At 43.4% G+C, this 22,721-nt stretch overlaps 1 protein-coding gene across 15 annotated transcripts in view; it reads left to right on the forward strand.

Annotated features, from left to right (window-relative positions):
- LOC106573459 (FERM domain-containing protein 4A) overlaps window positions 1–22,721 on the forward strand; it is a 150,938-nt gene that overhangs the window by 98,282 nt on the left and 29,935 nt on the right. For 14 of the 15 annotated variants that reach the window (XM_014148529.2, XM_014148525.2, XM_045697118.1 and 11 more), the window contains exons 3-11: window positions 108–202; window positions 3,116–3,208; window positions 8,111–8,195; window positions 9,663–9,719; window positions 11,606–11,628; window positions 14,284–14,367; window positions 14,492–14,557; window positions 14,907–14,964; window positions 15,113–15,199. In XM_014148529.2, the coding sequence (XP_014004004.1) occupies window positions 108–202; window positions 3,116–3,208; window positions 8,111–8,195; window positions 9,663–9,719; window positions 11,606–11,628; window positions 14,284–14,367; window positions 14,492–14,557; window positions 14,907–14,964; window positions 15,113–15,199 (648 nt within the window). The remainder of the gene's footprint in view (window positions 1–107; window positions 203–3,115; window positions 3,209–8,110; window positions 8,196–9,662; window positions 9,720–11,605; window positions 11,629–14,283; window positions 14,368–14,491; window positions 14,558–14,906; window positions 14,965–15,112; window positions 15,200–22,721) is intronic. The other variant, XM_045697108.1, reaches the window with a different exon arrangement.

The raw sequence follows: 22,721 nt of genomic DNA on the forward strand, positions 1-22,721 counted from the left end.
CATGCACAAACAGAATCACTCACACATTCTGACACAATACACTCACACACACACACACACACCATACATCATACTGACCCTACCTGTGTGTATGTGTTTCCCCGCAGCCCAAGTTGATGGCCAAGGACCTGTTAGATCTGGTGGCCTCCCACTTCAACCTGAAGGAGAAGGAATACTTTGGGATCTCCTACACAGACGAAACGTAAGTCCCTCTGGTTTACTGTTATGATCAGGGATATAGGACTGTCCTGTTTCTGGGGGGGGCTATGTGAAGTGCAGGGTTTTGTTCCAGCCCAGCACTAACACACCTCTAATGGGAACACCCTGGCCTGTTTATCACACAAGGAAAGAAATGTATGTTTGAAATGTGAAGATGCCATTTGATTGTTATTGTGGGAGTATAAAACAGATATCCTACAGTCTAGTCCCAGCCTGCTAGTCCCAGTCCTAGTGCTCTCATTTGAATACTGTTTGTTATTGAATTACATAGGCCAACAGTCTGTGATATTTTATACCTCTCATTCATCCCTATCTCCAGACCCTTTCAACAACTCCACTGGCATACCCACTGCTGGGTGACATTTGTAAAAGACATAGCTAGAGACATGCACACCCCAGTTCTGTCTCTCTCTGTTTCTCCCCCAGTTCTCTCTCTCTCTTTTTCTGTCTCTCTGCTTTTCTGTTCTCTCTGTTTCTGTCTCTCTCTGTTTCTCCCCCAGTTCTCTCTCTCTCTGTTTCTGTCTCTCTCTGTTTCTGTCTCTCTCTGTTTCTCCCCCAGTTCTCTCTCTCTCTTTTTCTGTCTCTCTCTGTTTCTGTCTCTCTCTGTTTCTCCCCCAGTTCTGTCTCTCTCTGTTTCTGTCTCTCTCTGTTTCTGTCTCTCTGTTTCTCCCCCAGTTCTCTCTCTCTGTTTCTGTCTCTCTCTGTTTCTCCCCCAGTTCTCTCTCTCTCTGTTTCTGTCTCTCTCTTTTCTGTCTCTCTCCTTTTCTGTCTCTCTCTTTTTCTGTCTCTCTCTGTTTCTCCCCCAGTTCTCTCTCTCTCTTTTTCTGTCTCTCTCTGTTTCTGTCTCTCTGTTTCTTCCCCAGTTCTCTCTCTCTCTTTTTCTGTCTCTCTCTGTTTCTGTCTCTCTCTGTTTCTCCCCCAGTTCTCTCTCTCTCTTTTTCTGTCTCTCTCTGTTTCTGTCTCTCTGTTTCTTCCCCAGTTCTCTCTCTCTCTTTTTCTGTCTCTCTCTGTTTCTCCTTCAGTTCTGTCTCTCTCTGTTTCTCCTTCAGTTCTGTCTCTCTCTGTTTCTGTCTCTCTGTTTCTGTCTCTCTCTGTTTCTGTTTCTCTGTTTCTGTTTCTCTCTGTTTCTGTTTCTCTGTTTCTGTCTCTCTGTTTCTGTTTCTCTCTGTTTCTGTCTCTCTGTTTCTGTCTCTCTCTGTTTCTGTCTCTCTGTTTCTGTTTCTCTCTGTTTCTGTTTCTCTGTTTCTGTCTCTCTGTTTCTGTTTCTCTCTGTTTCTGTCTCTCTCTGTTTCTCCTTCAGTTCTCTCTCTCTCTGTTTCTGTCTCTCTGTTTCTGTTTCTCTCTGTTTCTGTCTCTCTGTTTCTGTTTCTCTCTGTTTCTGTCTCTCTGTTTCTGTCTCTCTGTTTCTGTTTCTCTCTGTTTCTGTCTCTCTGTTTCTGTTTCTCTGTTTCTGTCTCTCTGTTTCTGTCTCTCTGTTTCTGTCTCTCTGTTTCTGTCTCTCTCTTTCTGTCTCTCTGTTTCTGTCTCTCTGTTTCTGTCTCTCTGTTTCTGTCTCTCTGTTTCTGTCTCTCTGTTTCTGTTTCTCTGTTTCTGTCTCTCTGTTTCTGTCTCTCTGTTTCTGTCTCTCTGTTTCTGTCTCTCTCTGTTTCTGTCTCTCTGTTTCTGTTTCTCTGTTTCTGTCTCTCTGTTTCTGTCTCTCTGTTTCTGTCTCTCTGTTTCTGTCTCTCTGTTTCTGTTTCTCTGTTTCTGTCTCTCTGTTTCTGTCTCTCTGTTTCTGTCTCTCTGTTTCTGTTTCTCTCTGTTTCTGTCTCTCTGTTTCTGTCTCTCTGTTTCTGTTTCTCTGTTTCTGTTTCTCTGTTTCTGTTTCTCTCTGTTTCTGTCTCTCTGTTTCTGTTTCTCTGTTTCTGTCTCTCTGTTTCTGTTTCTCTCTGTTTCTGTCTCTCTGTTTCTGTCTCTCTCTGTTTCTGTCTCTCTGTTTCTGTTTCTCTCTGTTTCTGTTTCTCTGTTTCTGTCTCTCTGTTTCTGTTTCTCTCTGTTTCTGTCTCTCTCTGTTTCTCCTTCAGTTCTCTCTCTCTCTGTTTCTGTCTCTCTGTTTCTGTTTCTCCTCTGTTTCTGTCTCTCTGTTTCTGTTTCTCCTCTGTTTCTGTCTCTCTGTTTCTGTCTCTCTGTTTCTGTTTCTCTCTGTTTCTGTCTCTCTGTTTCTGTTTCTCTGTTTCTGTCTCTCTGTTTCTGTCTCTCTGTTTCTGTCTCTCTGTTTCTGTCTCTCTCTGTTTCTGTCTCTCTGTTTCTGTCTCTCTGTTTCTGTTTCTCTCTGTTTCTGTCTCTCTGTTTCTGTTTCTCTGTTTCTGTCTCTCTGTTTCTGTCTCTCTGTTTCTGTCTCTCTGTTTCTGTCTCTCTGTTTCTGTTTCTCTGTTTCTGTCTCTCTGTTTCTGTCTCTCTGTTTCTGTCTCTCTCTGTTTCTCCCCCAGTCCCTCGGCTCTATATGATGTAGCTTTGTTGTTTCTGTGTTTGAGAGCTGAGAGAGCTGAACTCTGAACAAGAGAAATAGAAAAAAGACCAGTGCATGTTGCCCAGGAGACCATGCAGGGTTATCAGGGTGACAAGCTGCCTCTGCAGTTTTCATCCCCTGTCAGAAAGAGAGAAAGAGAGAGAGAGAGATGGGGTGGGGCGCAGTGGACTGGCTATACTATTGCAGTATTTTTACATTGTCGAGAAGGTTTTTCAATCCGCAGTACATATCTGGCCATACCTACTTTTACATTTCATGCTCAGTCAACATAAGTCAGTTCTTTAGTTTGTTAACTCCCCATTGGTCAGTTCTGTAGTGAACTGAGATTGACTCCTCATTGGTTAGGTGTGTGGTTTACTAACAGTTGACTGGTTGTTGTGTCTCCAGAGGTCATTTCAGCTGGCTGCAGTTGGACCGGAGGGTTCTAGAACACGAGTTCCCCAAGAAGTCTGGACCCATCATCCTATACTTCTGTGTCAGGTATGGTCATATCATGCATGAACACATACAAGTACAGCACCTACATGTACCTACATACATACAGCAGGCACACACACATGCACACAGTCAGACAGACGTCTGCACACACACACACACTACCATGGCTCTGTGAAAAAGGCAGACGATAACTCTATAATACTATAAGAGAACGCCATTCATAATTCAGTGATACTTGTGTCTAGCTATTATATATTAGCCTCAGTGTGTCTGTGTGTGTGTCAAGTGTTGAGTAAGATGTTGTATCCCTGGAAAGTGGTGCTTCTGCTCTGATCTGACACACAGTTAAGTCGCAGGGTTATAAAACCAGTCCTTCCTCCTGCCAGTCCATTTGTACTGCTCTGACAAAGGCTGATCTCTTACATAACACACATCCTGAGCTTGCGTGTGCGTGTTTGTGCGTGCACTCACTTCTCCATGAGGTCATTGTAGTGTGAAGAAAAGGTACAGGATCTGAAGTGAAATTGTCTGACCGGAAAGGCTACACGCACACACAATGTTGACAAGTGTTGGTCAGTACTTCAGAAGTCCCTATAATGTGTTCTAGGCTCCAGGGACTGGTCATTCCTTAACAACATATTGAGCAACCCGATGCGTTGGAGACACAACAGAACAGCTAACGATAAGTGTCTCCAAAAGGGTGTTCGACATCATTTCCACCTACCATAATTGCTTTGATGTGTATGGGGTATTGTATTATTGTATGGGGTATTGTATTATTGTATGGGGTATTGTATTATTGTATGGGGTATTGTATTATTGTATGGGGTATTATATTACGTATGGGGTATTGTATTATTGTATGGGGTATTGTATTTATCAGGAATCAAGGTAAGACCCAGGTGCAGACTGTTTGAAGTAACAATGTTTATTGTAACCACAGGGGCAGGCAAACGACAGGTCTAGGCAGGCAGGGGTCGATAATCCAGGGAAGGAGCAAAGGTACAGGACGGCAGGCAGGCTTAAGGTTAGGGACGGGCAGAGTGGTCAGGCGGGCGGGTACAGGATCAGGACAGGAGGTCAAGAAAAAGAGATGCTGGGAAAAGACAGGAGCTGACAGGACAAACGCTGGTAAGCTTGATAAACAAGACACACTGGCACAGACAGACAGAAAACACAGCTATAAACACCCAGGGGATAAGTGGGCAAGATGGGCGACACCTGGAGGGGGTGGAGACAAGCACAAGGACAGGTGAAACAGATCAGGGCGTGACAGTATTATTGTATGGGGTATTGTATTATGGTATGGGGTGTTGTAGTATTGTACTGGGTGTTGTATTATTGTATGGGGTATTGTACTTGGTGTTGTATTATTGTATGGGGTGTTGTAGTATTGTACGGGGTGTTGTATTATTGTATGGGGTGTTGTAGTATTGTACTGGGTGTTGTATTATTGTATGGGGTATTGCACTTGGTGTTGTATTATTGTATGGGGTATTGTATTATTGTATGGGGTGTTGTATTATTGTACTGGGTGTTGTATTATTGTAAGGGGTGTTGTATTATTGTTTAGGGTGTTGTATTATTGTATGGGGTGTTGTATTATTGTATGGAGTGTTGTATTATTGTATGGAGTGTTGTATTATTGTATGGGGTGTTGTATTATTGTATGGGGTTTTGTATTATTGTATGGGGTGTTGTATTATTGTATGGAGCATTGTATTATTGTATGGGGTGTTGTATTATTTTATGGGGTATTGTGTAGGGTGTTGTATTATTGTATGGGGTGTTGTATTATTGTATGGGGTGTTGTATTATTGTATGGAGTGTTGTATTATTGTATGGGGTTTTGTATTATTGTATGGGGTGTTGTATTATTGTATGGAGCATTGTATTATTGTATGGGGTGTTGTATTATTGTATGGAGCATTGTATTATTGTATGGGGTGTTGTATTATTTTATGGGGTATTGTGTAGGGTGTTGTATTATTGTATGGGGTGTTGTATTATTGTATGGGGTGTATTGTTCTAACAACAGATCACTATCAAATACATGACCTTGTGTTCAGGGTAAGTTAACCAGTGTCTAGACATCAGTACAGATTCAATAGTATTATACTGTTGCTATTATCTCTGTTATAGCTGCTAATAGTCCCACACACAGATACACACACACATTCAAATGCTTATCAATACAATGCAATTACACACACACACACACACACACACACACACACACACACACACACACACACACACACACACACACACACACACACACACACACACACACATACACACACACACACACACATACAGCCACACAGAGACAGACTGATGAAACTGCAATCAGTCTAAATGTCAGAGCTGAATCCATGATCAGTCTTCACTACCCAGAGCAGCCGAGTGTGATAAGCTGTGTGTGTGTGTGTGTGTGTGTGTTTCAAGTTTATTTACAATATATACACGTGTTTTGGGGAAGGGGGATTGGGGGGCTTAATTGTGCAGTGTTTAGCAATCATAATAAGAGTCTGGTAGCAACAGTTGTGTGTGTGTGTAGCATGAATGTACTGTATATTGTGTGTGTGTGTGTGTGTGTGTGTGTGTGTGTGTGTGTGTGTGTGTGTGTGTGTGTGTGTGTGTGTGTGTGTGTGTGTGTGTGTGTGTGTGTGTATGAGTGTATATCTATGTGGGTGTGTGCATGAGTGAGTGAGTGAGTGCGTGTGTGTGGTGTGTGTGTGTGTGTGTGTGTGTGTGTGTGTGTGTGTGTGTGTGTGTGTGTGTGTGTGTGTGTGTGTGTGTGTGTGTGTGTGTGTGTGTGTGTGTGTGTGTGTGTGTGTATGAGTGTATATCTATGTGGGTGTGTGCATGAGTGGGTGAGTGAGTGCATGTGTGTTAATGGTGCGGAGAGTCACTTTAGGTGGTCAGTCCAGTTCAAGTGTTAAGTAGTCTGATGGCTTGTAGAAACTGGTTTTGAGCCTGTTGCTATCAGACCTCAAGCTCTGATACTGTCTGCCTACGGTAAGAGAGTGAACATCTTGTGTGTGGGATCCTTCCAGCGGGGCCTTACGGTCATGGACAGAGAAATTCCCGTACCAGGTCATGATGCAACCGGTCAGGACGCTCTCGGTGGTGCAGCGGTAGGATTTGGAGAGGACATGGGGCGGCATGCCAAATTTCTTCAGCCTCCTTAGGAAGTAAAGACGCTGTTGCACCGTCTTGATGAGAGTGGTGGTGTTGTTGGTCCATGGCAAGTCCTCGGTGTGGACGCCGAGGAACTTAAAACTGCTGACTTTCTCTACTGCAGTCCCGTTGATGTGGATTGTCACGTGTTCCCTTCTCTGCTTCCTGAAGTCAACAATCAACTCCTTTGTTTTGTTGACGTTGAGGGAGAGGTTGTTGTCCTGGCACCATGATGCCAGTTCATTGGATCTGTTGGAGCTGTCGGCACATTTTTGTGGGTCAAGTGAGCCTGGCATTCTGGCCTTGATGTGGGCCAGTACCAGCCTCTAGAAGCGCTTTATGATGACCGAGGGATGAGTGCGAAGGGGCGCTAGTCATTTGGGCATATCACCTTGTTTTTATTGGGCACTGGGACGATGGTGGTCTCCTTGAAGCAGGTGGAGACTACAACCTGGAACAGGGACAGGTTGAACATCCGAGAAGATGCTCGCCAGCTAGTCAGCACACACTCCAAGGACGAGACCAGGGATACCTGGTCATCCGGAGCAGCGAGAGTCCTCCTGGATGGCTCGGTATTGTCTGCCTCAAAGTGAGCATAAAATATGTTAAGCTCGTCTGGTTGGTAGGCTTCGGTGGGCACCACACAGCTGGATTTGCCTTTGTGGTCCGTGATAGTCTGTAGTCTTGCCACATGCATCCCGAATCTGAGTTGGAAACATAATTTCAAATTTGAGTCTGTGTTGTCTTTTTGCGTCCCTAATGGATTTGCGGAGCTCGTATCTGCTTGCCTTGTACATGTCACACGCCACAAAGTCATCGGTGTGCGTTCTGCTGACACTGAATGCTGTAGTATGGGCTTTCTGCGTGGTTCGCATCGCTCCGTTCATCCAGTGGTATGGTTGGGGTATGTCCGGATTTGTATTGTGGGTACAACATCATCAACACATTTCTTAATGAAAGACATGACTGGGAAAGTAAATAAACTGCTGGAAGTTGAATCATTGAGTGTGCGTGCATGCATTTCACAACGTGTGTGTACATGTATCTGAAGCAGTAGCTATAATAACTCCTCCTCTGTATATATATGGACTGCATTCTAATGTTACAGTAGCGCCCATCTCACTACTGATGCATAAGTACATGTAGGTTACTGTGTTTCCCTGCCTGCACGCTGCTGATGATGCAGCTAGCCAGCCAGTCAGCCAGCTCGCCATTGTGTGAAATGTATCGTGTGCACTTTTGCACTGTGGGTGTAGATGGTGTGTGTGTGTGTGTGTGTGTGTGTGTGTGTGTGTGTGTGTGTGTGTGTGTGTGTGTGTGTGTGTGTGTGTGTGTGTGTGTGTGTGTGTGTGTGTGTGTGTGTGTGTTGGATGGTTGCCATGTATCAGACAGACAAGGGTATAGGAACTGTATGGAAGCCTAATGTCTGATGACCCCTAGTGGACACTCTGTTCACTGCAGTTCTGCACCACACAGTATTCTGAAACTTTTTTATTTGATTTATTTAACCTTTTTTTAACTAGGAAAGTCAGTTAAGAACACATTCTTATTTACAATCTAAAATAATGGGTTTGGAACTACTGTAGATTGAATGAGCTTCTTTTGACGTCAGTCTGGTTCCAGGCTACATAACATTTCAACTCATTGTGTCATGGTCTATAATACTGAAATGTAATTTACGTTTCTGTTCATCACAGGTATTAGAGAGTATGTCATAGCTGATGATCTATAATAATGGGTTTCATTGACTATGTGTTACAGGTTTTACATAGAGAGTATTTCCTACCTGAAGGACAATGCTACTATCGAACTCTTCTTCCTCAATGCTAAGTCCTGCATATACAAGGTAAGTTAGTCATTACCTGTAGTTGTGCTTGCATACTTGTTTTTTTATCGATGATTCATCCTTCAGTAGTGTATTTATGTTCCCAGTCATGTCGTAACTGCACCACAAGGGGGCACATGTGGGTTGTTGGGTCATCAGTGTGATGTTTGAACAGATATAACATTAGCTAAGCTCATGCTGTCTCCAGCACCAAAAGTGTTAACTGGCCGCTGCTAACAAAATGCCTCCACCAATAGAGATGCTAACACTCCAGCAACAACCAGAGGTTTTCCTAATACATCCCCAGCACTAATGGCTTAGCATATGCTAACACGTAGCCAGTAATTCACACCTAAGGATAGGCTGTTTATAAAGGGAGACTGGCTCACTGACTGGCCAACAGACTCTAGTGAAGTCTCCATACACACTCCAATAGATCAAAATAGACCACGTTGCTTTATTTTTTACCTTACATAAATGAACTTATTACCACATAAAAACAGATAGTTTAGAATTTTGCTGGGTCTCTCAGTGTCAATGTTAAACACGTGGATACGTTTAATTAGAGATGTGTTGCTGATATTGAGTCATTATAATGCAGTCATCTCCTGTCTGCGTTGATGGAGTGCATGTTTTACACTGGACCACACACACACACACACACACACACAACACTGCTAGACCACAGCCCCATGGTGAGAGCCCATGCTGGGTGGTAGTGCACTCAGTGTTGTGTTTCACTCTGCTGTCTGATCTCTTAACCAATTAACTGCCAGGGATCGTATACAGGACATTCCTTACATACCTGACCCCTTTAGTCACTAGCCACCCCTTAACACCCACACACACTTCCCTCAGACCCCCTTCCGTGTGTGTGAGTAGGCCCAGTCCCTGCATTGCTCATCTAAGTAAACAGGATGGAGAGACAAAGTGAAAGACAGAGATACTGTAGAATGAAAGCGAGTCACCAGTGTATTCCCTCATTCTCTCCTCCCCCATCATACTGTCATCTCTGAGCTGAAGCAGAGAACACAACCCCCCATGAAGAGAAGGCAAGAAATCAGGGAGGGAGGGAGGGAGGAAACGAGGGATAGATGAAACAAAGCAATGGAGAAAAGAGTCCTGTGGAAAATGTGATAGAAACGTGTATTCTGTATGAATGTGTTTTTCATCATTGTATTGTAGGTACATCATTACAGTATTGTCATAGGATGAATGAGATGTATGAAATGTGCCCCTCACCACTCCCAAGAATTCGTTTTATCAGCTCTGCAAGTTCAGAGTCAAGAAATAACCTTTATCTAATGCGTTCTCTCTCTCTCTCTCTCTCTCTCTCTCTCTCTCTCTCTCTCTCTCTCTCTCTCTCTCTCTCTCTCTCTCTCTCTCTCTCTCTCTCTCTCTCTCTGTCTCTCTCTCTCTCTCTCTCTCTCTCTCTCTCTCTCTCTCTCTCTCTCTCTCTCTCTCTCTCTCTCTCTCTCTTTCTCTAAGGAGCTCATTGAGGTGGACAGTGAGGTGGTCTTTGAGCTGGCCTCCTATATCCTACAGGTAAGTCAGTACTCTGACTCCAACGTATGTGGGTGTTCCAGACACAGACCACATTACTCACTTGACCTTTCCCTTCTACAGAAATAGTGAGCTGTCTCTCCTTTAATCCTGCTTTATATGAGAAGTGTTGTTTCTCTAGCCTGGATCTGTGTCTGCTCTAGCCAACTCCTCTGACTGTTGCCATTGGTATGTCGTGTTTATCATTAGAAAAATCAGAGTGTGTAGGGTTCCCCCTCAGTGTAGGTCAGCCCATTACCTCAGTACCCTGCAACACCAGCTTACACACACTCAGACTGTGGTGTGTGTGTGTGTGTGTGTGTGTGTGTGTGTGTGTGTGTGTGTGTGTGTGTGTGTGTGTGTGTGTGTGTGTGTGTGTGTGTGTGTGTGTGTGTGTGTGTGTGTGTGTCTGCCAGTGCAGATTTATCAGGTAGGCATCTCTTGGCCTTTCGAGGTTTTGTTCCAGATGGATAACATTTCTCTCTGATTTCACCACAGGAGACCTCACCGTACTCTCACTCACCCACCCACCCGTCCACCCACACAGACACACACACACACGCACACGCATATACACACTCACTACCTGACCCACAAAAGCCAGCGTTATCCCCTCCATAATAGTGTATGCAGGGGCGCAACTTTCACTGGTGACGGCCCCACATTCTGAAATTGCATTTTGGTCTCCCCCAGTTTCATCATTGGAATGTGATACTAAACCAGGCAACGGGGGGCTTTAGGACCCAGCGGATGCCTCCGAGCGGTCGGTTAGGCTGTTTGGAGTGTTTATCCGACTGGATTTTAAAAGTAAATAAATAATTATGTCCCCCCTACTTCTAAAGCTAAAGTTGAGCCCCTGATTGTATGTATCAGTTAAATAAAGGTTAAATAAATAAATAAAACAGGGTTGGGCTCAAATAAAACCAATTGTTATTGGTCACATACACATGGTTAGCAGATGTTATTGCGAGTGTAGCGAAATGCTTGTGCTTCTAGTTCCGACAGTGCAGTAATATCTAACAAGTAATCAAACAATTCCACAACTATCTGGATGAGCGATGACCAAGCGGCATAGGTAAGATGCAATAGATGGTATAAAATACAGTATATACATATGGGATGAGTAATGCAAGATATGTAAACATTATTAAAGTGTCAATCCATCATTGAATTGAGAATGCCTCATCAATTCCAGTTAAATTATTGAATTTGAATTTAAATTTAAATTGAAGTAGTAAACAGGATACAGAATTGCATTTCAAATTTGAATTCAAGGAAATATAATTAAATTCTGTGAAATTCAATGAAATCCAAATGCTTCTTCTATTCTATATTAGGTGTATACAAATATACATCTTGTACATAAAACATCAAACATGACGTTATACACATGCATAGAAAATATTGTTGAAACAATAGATTTCCAGGACAAACTCTTCAAATGAATGACCAAGGAAACAAAACCTGTATACGAATATAATAAGTTATTTTCTTTCATGAATCACGTACTGTACATTTTGTTCAATATGGGGAAAATACTACATTTCCCAGAATACATTAGTTTAACCCTCGTGTTGACCCCGAGGCCTTCAAAAAGAAGCTAAATAAATGAAATGGTTAGTGGAAGTATAATTGCCTATTCTAAGCACTAAGGTTAAAAGAGGATATGAACATTGTTTCCAGAGAAAAGTGATATATTCTTTGGTATCTGGAAGTGTGAACTGTAAGATTCAATGAAACTCCCATATTCTATGACTGAGTGGAACTTCTTTGAAATGCACTGAATTCAATTCTACTTCCAATTTCAATTAATGAGTTGAATGTGAGTAAATTCCAAAATTCTGAATTGAGCCCAACCCTGGTGCTAAGCATGTCTTTTCTCTCTCCAGGAGGCTAAAGGTGACTTCATCAGGTAAGAACAGTTATTATGTATCTCTACTACAGTAATCTGTATGTGTATAATGCACAGTAGAGAGGAGGTGGCCCAAGTGTTTCTTTGGTTTTTGTGTGAGGGGAAGGTTGGATAGGTGTGTGTGTGTGTGTGTTTGTGTTTGTCTGTGTGTTGACTAAAATGTAAAATGTGTGTGTGTGTGTGTGTGTGTGTATGCGCGTGTGTGACAGGGGAACAATTACACCCTGTGTAGGGGGTCTGTCCCTGGCCCTCTGAGCCCCTCAGAGCAGCAAAGCAAATCGCTCCGCTCCCTCTCCTCTCAAAGGACCTGCCTTTGTCTGCCTGTCCTCCATCCCTCTATCCTTCTCTCCTTTTCCTCTCAACCCCAGTCCCCTGATTCACTCTCTCCATCCAGCTCTGAAGAGTCTTTAGAGAGGGTCAGTGGGGCGTAGTTTATTGTAGTGCATGGCTGTGTGTGTGTGTGTATGTGTGTGGTGAATGTGTGTGTGTGTGTGTGTGTGTGTGTGTGTGTGTGTGTGTGTGTGTGTGTGTGTGTGTGTGTGTGTGTGTGTGTGTGTGTGTGTGTGTGTGTGTGTGTGTGTGTGTGTGTGTGTGTGTGTGTACAGGGCTCCACTGTGCATGACTGCTAACCAATTAAGACCAGAGCAGTGTAACAGGGTGAGACGAAGCCAGGGAGGGCAGCTCACATGATGAGCCTTCTGCCCCCTAAAACAGTTTGCTCTCTATTGATTTACACTTTAATGGGGATGCATGATATGCCGGCCACTGTATCGGGTTGGAGGGTGAAGGTTAGTTAGAAGCATCGTAGTGAAAATGTGCATTTACAAAATTACATGTGTTTGCAATTATATTACAATGTATAACTTTGGTCATTTATAATGGTGTTTTTTGCGTTACTATCTTTCTTTAAATACAGCTGGATTGCAAGGCCTTTACAGTTAAAAGGAAACTCAAGCAGTATCTTATCGTTGTTCTGTATCTTAGATAGGTAAAGGATACAGATTATTCATCAGTGTGTGAGCGGTGAAGACAGTGTAGATTAGAGGGTTGAACAGCGTTCACCTTTGACCCCATTTCCTCTTCCTCACTGAGAGCATAAATAAACATGGCGTCCCACTGAGATCTGGAATGTGACACACACACAGAAAAGGAGGTCATGATTCACCAAATCATGCCAAAATGGTAAAGGCCAAAGATGTAGTGGAGGATAAATTATGTTTACACACCTTTTTTGGTGAATAAATAGCATTTACAGACGTATATTAGGCTAAATATTACGCTAGCATTGTTAGCTAGCCTTTTGGGGGCCCTAGATGGGATTTGGTTGGTGGGCCCCCCCACCTCGCGGGCAAAACATTTTAGTGACCTCCTAGATGGCGGAGAGAAGGTTTTCTGCAATCGTACACAGTTTTCCATGGGGCAGAGAGAACATTTAGCAATTTTATAAAACATGTCATGCAATTATACTAATTTTGCCATGGGCAGATAGAAACATTTTGCAGTTTTACCACAAATAGGAGGGTGAAGAGACATTCGACACATTTTGCCATGTCTTATGCCATGTAAATGATATCTGAGTGGGAGTGACTTACAAAATCAATGGGGGTCCCCTGGAGGTCAAGGCCCCTGGGCACGTGCCCTGCGTGCCCGGGCGTATTCGGCCATGATTACTACAAGTTTAGATAGCTGGCTAGACTACCTTACCAATCTGAACATTGTTAGCTGACATGGCTAATTGGGTGACTGTCAGTGACTGATAAAACAAGAGAAAAACTGCTGATGCACAACCAAAATCACACCTTGTGTATTCTTCTATTCTAACTCTCAACAGTAAGTTGAGACCCCGACTGAGTTAAAATATATATATATATATATATATATATATATATATATATATATAATAAATTCAAACGATTTTGTTTTTCGGGGGTCGGGAGTCCTAGGAGACCGCCTATGTCGCTTATGCCTGGGGCCGGCTCTGATTCTTTGTGCTGTGGTTTCCAGATTGGGTGGTAGAGGTTGGGATTGGGAACCATTGCTCTCGGTCAGGTGTTAGGTTACTGTTATATTTCCAGAGTGTTGGCTGCCTTGTTTCCAGGGCTTTCCCCCAGTCTCAGTCTCAGGGGGCTGGGAGGCTTAGGGGATTACAGAGGGGTTTAAGACTGGGAGTCTGGGGTCTTCGTCATCTTTCTCTCTCTCTCTCTCTACAGCTGTTCCCTAGATAACGCCCAGCCAGCTGTGTGACTGTCTCATCAGTCCCACTAAAACACAACAGGGCAGCATTATTCCCCCCCCTCCCAACCTTGTCAGTTACTAACTCTGGCCAAACCCATAGATGAATCATGAGGAAATACCCTTGGATTAAAGTCAATACATCATTGTAGTAGACAAACATCACATTATTGAAGACACCTTTTGGAGGGGCATATATCACTAATGCCAATCTGTCTCCAACACCTCTTGGCAGTTTGAGTTCAGTGTGTGTTCACAGTAATGACGTGTGTGTTTCTGTGTGTGTTCACAGTAATGACGTGTGTGTTTCTGTATGTGTTCACAGTAATGACGTGTGTGTTTCTGTATGTGTTCACAGTAATGACGTGTGTGTTTCTGTATGTGTTCACAGTAATGACGTGTGTGTTTCTGTATGTGTTGCAGTAATGACGTGACAAGGTCAGACCTGAAGAAGCTTCCAGCTTTGCCGACTCAGGCCCTGAAGGAACACCCATCTCTGGCCTACTGGTTAGTCCCAGCCTGTCTTATTGGCCCAATTGACCAGGGCCACCTAACTCTACTGCCTGGTTGCTCGACCTGGCTGCCTGGTTGATATGATTCAGTTATATTTTGTGTATGTTTTCTGTTCCAGTGAGGACCGGGTGATAGAACACTACAAGAAGCTCAATGGACAGTCCAGAGGGCAGGCCATAGTCAAGTAAGACTGGACAGGGGAAGCGCGTGTGTGTGTGTGTGTGTGTGTGTCTTGTGTCTTGTGTTCTCTTTCTGCATGCTCTCTCTTGAGCTGTGTGTGTGTGTTCAGACATCTGTCTTACATGCTGAATGTGTATCCATATGTGTGTGTGTGTGTGTGTGTGTGTGTGTGTGTGTGTGTGTGTGTGTGTGTGTGTGTGTGTGTGTGTGTGTGTGTGTGTGTGTGTGTGTGTGTGTGTGTTTATGGTGCTCTCTCTCTCTCTCTTCAGTGTGTGCTGTGAAGTTGAACACTGGGAGCTCTCTGACTGACTAATGTCTCTCTCTGTGTGTCTCTGTATCTTTGTCTCTTACAGTTATATGAGCATCGTTGAGTCGCTACCTACATATGGGGTACATTACTACACTGTTAAGGTACAACTTTATCACCTAGTCACACACTCTCTCTCTCTTGGGGTTGGGGGCTGAGTGGGTGGGTGAGTTTTTTTGGGGGGTGAGGCTTTGGGTGGCTATGAAATACACACACAACCTCTGATGTGTGTCTTCTCGCTGTGCGTGTCAGGATAAGCAGGGAATTCCGTGGTGGCTGGGACTGAGTTATAAAGGAATCTTCCAGTATGACTACCAAGACAAGGTCAAACCCAGGAAGGTAAGACACAGACATTAATTATCTCTCTTTCTTTCAATCTCCATTGTGTGTCTGAAGTTTTATAAAGATGTAACATCCTGTCATTCCATCAGTCACCTGGTAGTCTATTAAATCCTTTCACCTTTGACCCTAGTAATGTCCAACGTCTCCTCGCTAGATGAACGGGGACACACACACATGCCGTCTGTGAACTCTGACCCCTCAGCCCTGACAAAGGCTTCCTGTCTGCCTCAGCTTTCCTGTTTGCCCATCCTGTTCCAGTGTGTGTGTGTGTGTGTGTGTGTGTGTGTGTGTGTGTGTGTGTGTGTGTGTGCGTGCATTCCAGTCTAAATGTCTCACCACTGTGCCCCCTTCCCCCCAGATTCCAGCTCTATCCCATAATAGTCTCATATCCTGAGGTTTCCTAGACGTTACCGTGGAGACAGGATGGGAATGCTGGCCTAGTCTTTTAGGTCACAGGAATGAGTTGGGAGTTGGAGAACCAAAAATTGGTTCTGTGAAGTTCCCAGAACATTTGTAAGGTCGCCGCACATGTTCTCATAACACAAAAACTGTAAGTCATTCTGATGATTATCGCCTGATGTTGCAATAACGTTCCTAAAGCACTTTTAATCAGTTCTTTAAAGGTTCCCAGAATATTTCATTAGGTTGTGGGAACAGTCTGGTGGGAACATTGTGGGGACATCACGAAGGATATGTTGCCAAAACACAAAAACTGTCCAGTTGTACGGATGATTCTACAATGTTTCTTTTAGGGTGCGAAAAACATTCACCTGATGTTACAGGAACGTTCCCATAACACTTTTCATTTGTTCTTTAAGAGTTCCCAGAATGTTTATTTAGGTTGTGGAAACATTGTGGGGATATGACAAGAGATAGGTTCCCAAAACACTAAAACTGTCCAGTTGTGCTGACATTTGGATAATGTTTGTATCAGGGTGCACAAAACATGAATTTGATTTTGCAAGATGTTCACAGACAGCCTTTGAGTTATTTAAAGATTTCCATAACATTTAATTAGATTGTGTGAACAGTATGGGTACATTACAAGAGAGGGATCCTTAAACACAAAATATGCTCATTTGTGATGACAATAATGCAATGTTTAATTGAGGTTGTAAGAATGTTGACAGAACACCTGATCTAAGGTTCCCAGAACATTTACTTAAGTTATGGGAGTTGTCTGGTATGTTCTTGTGACATTCACATAGGTTGCACAGAACATTCCCACAATGATCCACAATTCCCAAATAAGTATTTTATGACATTCATCTCATATTTGATTTAGGTTTAACATAATATTCAATTGATGTTTACACAATATACAGTTGCAAGAAAAAGTTTGTGAACCCTTTGGAATTACCTGGATTTCTGCATTGATTACTGATAAAATGTGGTCTGATCTTCATCTAAGTCACAATAATAAACAAACACAATCTGACTAAACTAATAACACACAAACAGTTGTATTTTTCATATTTTTATTGAAGACATTGTGTAATCATTCACAGTGCAGGCTGGAAAAAGTAAGTGAACCCTTGAATTTAGTAACTTGTAGATCCTCCTTTAGCAGCAACAACCTCCACAGAACGTTTCCTGTAGCTTCTTATAAGACTTGCACAACGTTGAGGAGGAATTTTGAACCATTCCTCCCTACAATTCTGTTTCAGTTCATCAATTGGGTTAAGGTCAGGACTCTGACTCTGCCATTCCAAAACACGAATATTCTTCCTTTTCAGCCATTCTTTAGTTGATTTACTTATGTGCTTTGGGTCATTGTCTTGTTGCATCACCCAACCTCTCTTAAGCTTGAGGTCATGGACTGCTGCCCTGACATTCTCCTGTAAAATGTATTAATACACTTTTGAATTCATTTTTCCCTCAATGATTGCAAGGCATCCAGGCCCTGAGGCAGCAAAGCAGCCACAAACCATGATGCTCCCTCCACCATGATTCACAGTTGGGATGAGGTTTTGGTGTTGGTGTGCAGTGCCCTTTTTCCTCCACACATAGCGTTGTGCATTTTTGCCAAAAAGTTCAACTTTTGTCTCATCCGTCCACAGCACATTTTCCCAGAAGCGTTGTGGAGCATCCAGGTGGTCTTGGGAATACTTGAGACGTGCCGCAATGTTTTTTTTAGACAGCAGTAGTTTCCTTCGTGGTGTCCTTCCATGAACACCATTGTTGTTCAGTGTTTTTCTGATAGTGGACACATGAACACAGACTTTCGTTGTTTGTAGAGTTTTCTGAAGATCTTTTGGGTTCCTTTTCTCACCTCTTTTAGGATTGCCCTTTGTGCTCTTGGAGTGATCTTCGCAGGACGCCCACTCCTAGGGAGAGTAGCTACAGTCCTGAATCTTCTCCATTTGTAGACAATTTGTCTTACCGTGGATTGATGAACACCAAGGTCTTTAGCAATGCTTTTGTAACATTTTCCAGCTCCGTGCATCTCTATAATGCGTCTTCTAAGGTCCTGTGAAAGATGTTGGGATCGAGGCATGGTTCACACTAACCAATCTTTCTGGAGAAGAACAGATTTGTCAGTAACCAGGCTTTGTGTGCCTTTATCTAAAGGGCAGGGCACCTGTGCAACCCACACCTCCAATCTCATCTCCTAAATAGAAACACCTGACTCCAAATAGCTTTTGGAGAAGTCGTTAACACAGAGGTTCACTTACTTTTTCCCAGCCTGCACTGTGAATGATTACTCAATGTCTTCAATACAAATTTGAAACGTACAACTGTTTGTGTGTTATTAGTTTAGTCAGATTGTGTTTGTCTATTATTGTGACTTAGATGAAGATCAGACCACATTTTATGAGTAATCAATGCAGAAATCCAGGTAATTCCAAAGGGTTCACAAACCTTTTCTTGCAACTGTACTGTACATTTTTCCTTGTCTTGGAGGTCCTTGGAACATGTCAATAACATCAAATCAAATTTCAAATCAAATCAAATTTATTTTTATATAGCCCTTCGTACATCAGCTGATATTCTCAAAGTGCTGTACAGAAACCCAGCCTAAAACCCCAAACAGCAAGCAAAGCATGTGAAAGAAGCACGGTGGCTAGGAAAAACTCCCTAGGAAAAACTCCCTAGAAAGGCCAAAAACCTAGGAAGAAACCTAGAGAGGAACCAGGCTATGAGGGGTGGCCAGTCCTCTTCTGGCTGTGCAGGGTGGATATTATAACAGAACATGGTCAAGATGTTAAAATGTTAATGTCATAAATGACCAGCATGGTCAAATAATAATAATCATAGTAGCTGTCGAGGGTGCAACAAGCACGTCCGGTGAACAGGTCAGGGTTCCATAGCCGCAGGCAGAACAGTTGAAACTGGAGCAGCAGCACGGCCAGGTGGACTGGGGACAGCAAGGAGTCATCATACCAGGTAGTCCTGAGGCATGGTCCTAGGGCTCAGGTCCTCCGAGAGAAAGACAGAAAGAGAGAAAGAGAGAATTAGAGAGAGCATATTTAAATACACACAGGACACCGGATAAGACAAGAGAAATACTCCAGATGTAACAGACTGACCCTAGCCCCCGACACATAAACTACTGCAGCATAAATACTGGAGGCTGAGACAGGAGGGATCAGAAGACACTGTGGCCCCATCCGATGATACCCCGGACAGGGCCAAACAGGCAGGATATAACCCCACCCACTTTGCCAAAGCACAGCCCCCACACCACTAGAGGGATGTCTCCAACCACCAACTTACCGTCCTAAGACAAGGCCGAGTATAGCCCACAACGATCTCCGCCATGGCACAACCCAAGGGGGGCGCCAACCCAGACAGGAAGACCACGTCAGTGACTCAACCCACTCAAGTGACGCACCCCTCCCATGGACGGCATGGAAGAACACCAGTAGGCCAGTGACGCAGCCCCTGTAAAAGGGTTAGAGGCAGAGAATCCCAGTGGCAAGGCAGAGACAGCAAGGGCGGTTCGTTGCTCCAGCCTTTCCGTTCACCTTCACACCCCTGGGCCAGACTATACTTAATCATAGGACCTACTGAAGAGATAAGTCTTCAGTAAAGACTTAAAGGTTGAGACTGAGTCTGCGTCTCTCACATTGGTAGGCAGACCATTCCATAAAAATGGAGCTCTATAGGAGAAAGCCCTACCTCCAGCCGTTTGCTTAGAAATTCTAGGGACAATTAGGAGGCCTGCGTCTTGTGACCGTAGCGTACGTGTAGGTATGTACGGCAGGACCAAATCGGAAAGATAGGTAGGAGCAAGCCCATGTAATGCTTTGTAGGTTAGCAGTAAAACCTTGAAATCAGCCCTTGCCTTAACAGGAAGCCAGTGTAGGGAGGCTAGCACTGGAGTAATATGATCACATTTTTTGGTTCTAGTCAGGATTCTAGCAGCCGTATTTAGCACTAACTGAAGTTTATTTAGTGCTTTATCCGGGTAGCCGGAAAGTAGAGCATTGCAGTAGTCCAGCCTAGAAGTAACAAAAGCATGGATTAATTTTTCTGCGTCATTTTTGGACAGAAAATTTCTGATTTTGCAATGTTAGGTAGATGGAAAAAAAGCTGTCCTTGAAACAGTCTTGATATGTTCTTCAAAAGAGAGATCAGGGTCCAGAGTAACGCCAAGGTCCTTCACAGTTTTATTTGAGACGACTGTACAACCATCCAGATTAATTGTCAGATTCAACAGAAGATGTCTTTGTTTCTTGGGACCTAGAACAAGCATCTCTGTTTTGTCCGAGTTTAAAAGTAGAAAGTTTGCAGCCATCCACTTCTTTATGTCTGAAACACAGGCTTCTAGCGAGGGCAATTTTGGGGCTTCACCATGTTTCATTGAAATGTACAGCTGTGTGTCGTCCGCATAGCAGTGAAATTTAACATTATGTTTTCGAATGACATCCCCAAGAGGTAAAATATATAGTGAAAACAATAGTGGTCCTAAAACGGAACCTTGAGGAACACCGAAATTTACAATTGATTTGTCAGAGGACAAACCATTCACAGAGACAAACTGATATCTTTCCGACAGATAAGATCTAAACCAGGCCAGAACTTGTCCATGTAGACCAATTTGGGTTTCCAATCTCTCCAAAAGAATGTGGTGATCGATGGTATCAAAAGCGGCACTAAGATCTAGGAGCACGAGGACAGATGCAGAGCCTCGGTCTGACGTCATTAAAAGGTAATTTACCACCTTCACAAGTGCAGTCTCAGTGCTATGATGGGGTCTAAAACCAGACTGAAGCGTTTCGTATACATTGTTTGTCTTCAGGAAGGCAGTGAGTTGCTGTGCAACAGCTTTTTCTAAAATTTTTGAGAGGAATGGAAGATTCGATATAGGCCGATAGTTTTTTATAATTTCTGGATCAAGATTCTGCTTTTTCAAGAGAGGCTTTATTACTGCCACTTTTAGTGAGCTTGGTACACATCCGGTGGATAGAGAGCCGTTTATTATGTTCAACATAGGAGGGCCAAGCACAGGAAGCAGCTCTTTCAGTAGTTTAGTTGGAATAGGGTCCAGTATGCAGCTTGAGGGTTTGGAGGCCATGATTATTTTCATCATTGCGTCAAGAGATATAGTACTAAAACACTTTAGTATCTCCCTTGATCCTAGGTCCTGGCAGAGTTGTGTAGACTCAGGACAATGGAGCTTTGGAGGAATACCCAGATTTAAAGAGGAGTCTGTAATTTGCTTTCTAATGATCATGATCTTTTCCTCAAAGAAGTTCATAAATTTATTACTGCTGAAGTGAAAGCCATCCTCCATTTGCGAAGGCTGCTTTTTACTTAGCTTTGCGACAGTATCAAAAATAAATTTCGGATTGTTCTTATTTTCCTCAATTAAGTTGGAAAAATAGGATGATCGAGCAGCAGTGAGGGCTCTTTGATACTGCACGGTACTGTCTTTCCAAGCTAGTCGGAAGACTTCCAGTTTGGTGTGGCGCCATTTCCGTTCCAATTTTCTGGAAGCTTGCTTCAGAGCTCGTGTATTTTCTGTATACCAGGGAGCTAGTTTCTTATGACAGATGTTTTTAAATTGAGTTCCTCGGTTAGGTGGTTAACTGATTTTTGTCCTCTGACGTCCTTGGGTAGGCAGAGGCAGTCTGGAAGGGCATCAAGGAATCTTTGGGTTGTCTGAGAATTTATAGCACGACTTTTAATGCTCCTTGGTTGGGGTCTGAGCAGATTATTTGTTGCAATTGCAAACGTAATAAAATGGTGGTCTGATAGTCCAGGATTATGAGGAAAAACATTTAGATCCACAACATTTATTCCATGGGACAAAACTAGGTCCAGAGTATGACTGTGGCAGTGAGTAGGTCCAGATACATGTTGGACAAAACCCACTGAGTCGATGATGGCTCCGAAAGCCTTTTGGAGTGGGTCTGTGGACTTTTCCATGTGAATGTTAAAGTCACCAAAAATTAGAATATTATCTGCTATGACTACAAGATCCGATAGGAATTCAGGGAACTCAGTGAGGAACACTGCATATGGCCCAAGAGGCCTGTAAACAGTAGCTATAAAAAGTGAGTGAGTAGGCTGCATAGATTTCATGACTAGAAGCTCAAAAGACGAAAACGTCATTGTTTTTTTTTTTGTAAATTGAAATTTGCTATCGTAAATGTTAGCAACACCTCCGCCTTTGCCGGATGCACGGTGGGTATGGTCACTAGTGTAACCAGGGGGTGAGGCCTCATTTAACACAGTAAATTCATCAGGCTTAAGCCATGTTTCAGTCAGGCCAATCACATCAAGATTATTATCAGTGATTAGTTCATTGACTATAACTGCCTTGGAAGTGAGGGATCTAACATTAAGTAACCCAATTTTGAGATGTGAGGTATCACAATCTCTTTCAATAATGGCAGGAATGGAGGAGGTCATTATACTAGTGAGATTGCTAAAGCGAACACCGCCATTTTTAATTTTGCCCAACCTAGATCGAGGCTCAGACACGGTCTCAATGGGGAAAGCTGAGCTGACTACGCTGACTGTGCTAGTGGCAGACTCCACTAAGCTGGCAGGCTGGCTAACAGCCTGCTGCCTGGCCTGCACCCTATTTCATTGTGGAGCTAGAGGAGTTAGAGCCCTGTCTATGTTCGTAGATAAGATGAGAGCACCCCTCCAGCTAGGATGGAGTCCGTCACTCCTCAACAGGCCAGGCTTGGTCCTGTTTGTGGGTGAGTCCCAGAAAGAGGGCCAATTATCTACAAATTCTATCTTTTGGGAGGGGCAGAAAACAGTTTTCAACCAACGATTGAGTTGTGAGACTCTGCTGTAGAGCTCATCACTCCCCCTAACTGGGAGGGGGCCAGAGACAATTAATCGATGCCGACACATCTTTCTAGCTGATTTACACGCTGAAGCTATGTTGCGCTTGGTGACCTCTGACTGTTTCATCCTAACATTGTTGGTGCCGACGTGGATAACAATATCTCTATACTCTCTACACTCGCCAGTTTTAGCTTTAGCCAGCACCGTCTTTAGATTAGCCTTAACGTCGGTAGCCCTGCCCCCTGGTAAACAGTGTATGATCGCTGGA

The sequence above is a fragment of the Salmo salar genome, chromosome ssa16 (genome assembly GCF_905237065.1).
Source record: "Salmo salar chromosome ssa16, Ssal_v3.1, whole genome shotgun sequence".
Classification (NCBI taxonomy): domain Eukaryota; kingdom Metazoa; phylum Chordata; class Actinopteri; order Salmoniformes; family Salmonidae; genus Salmo; species Salmo salar.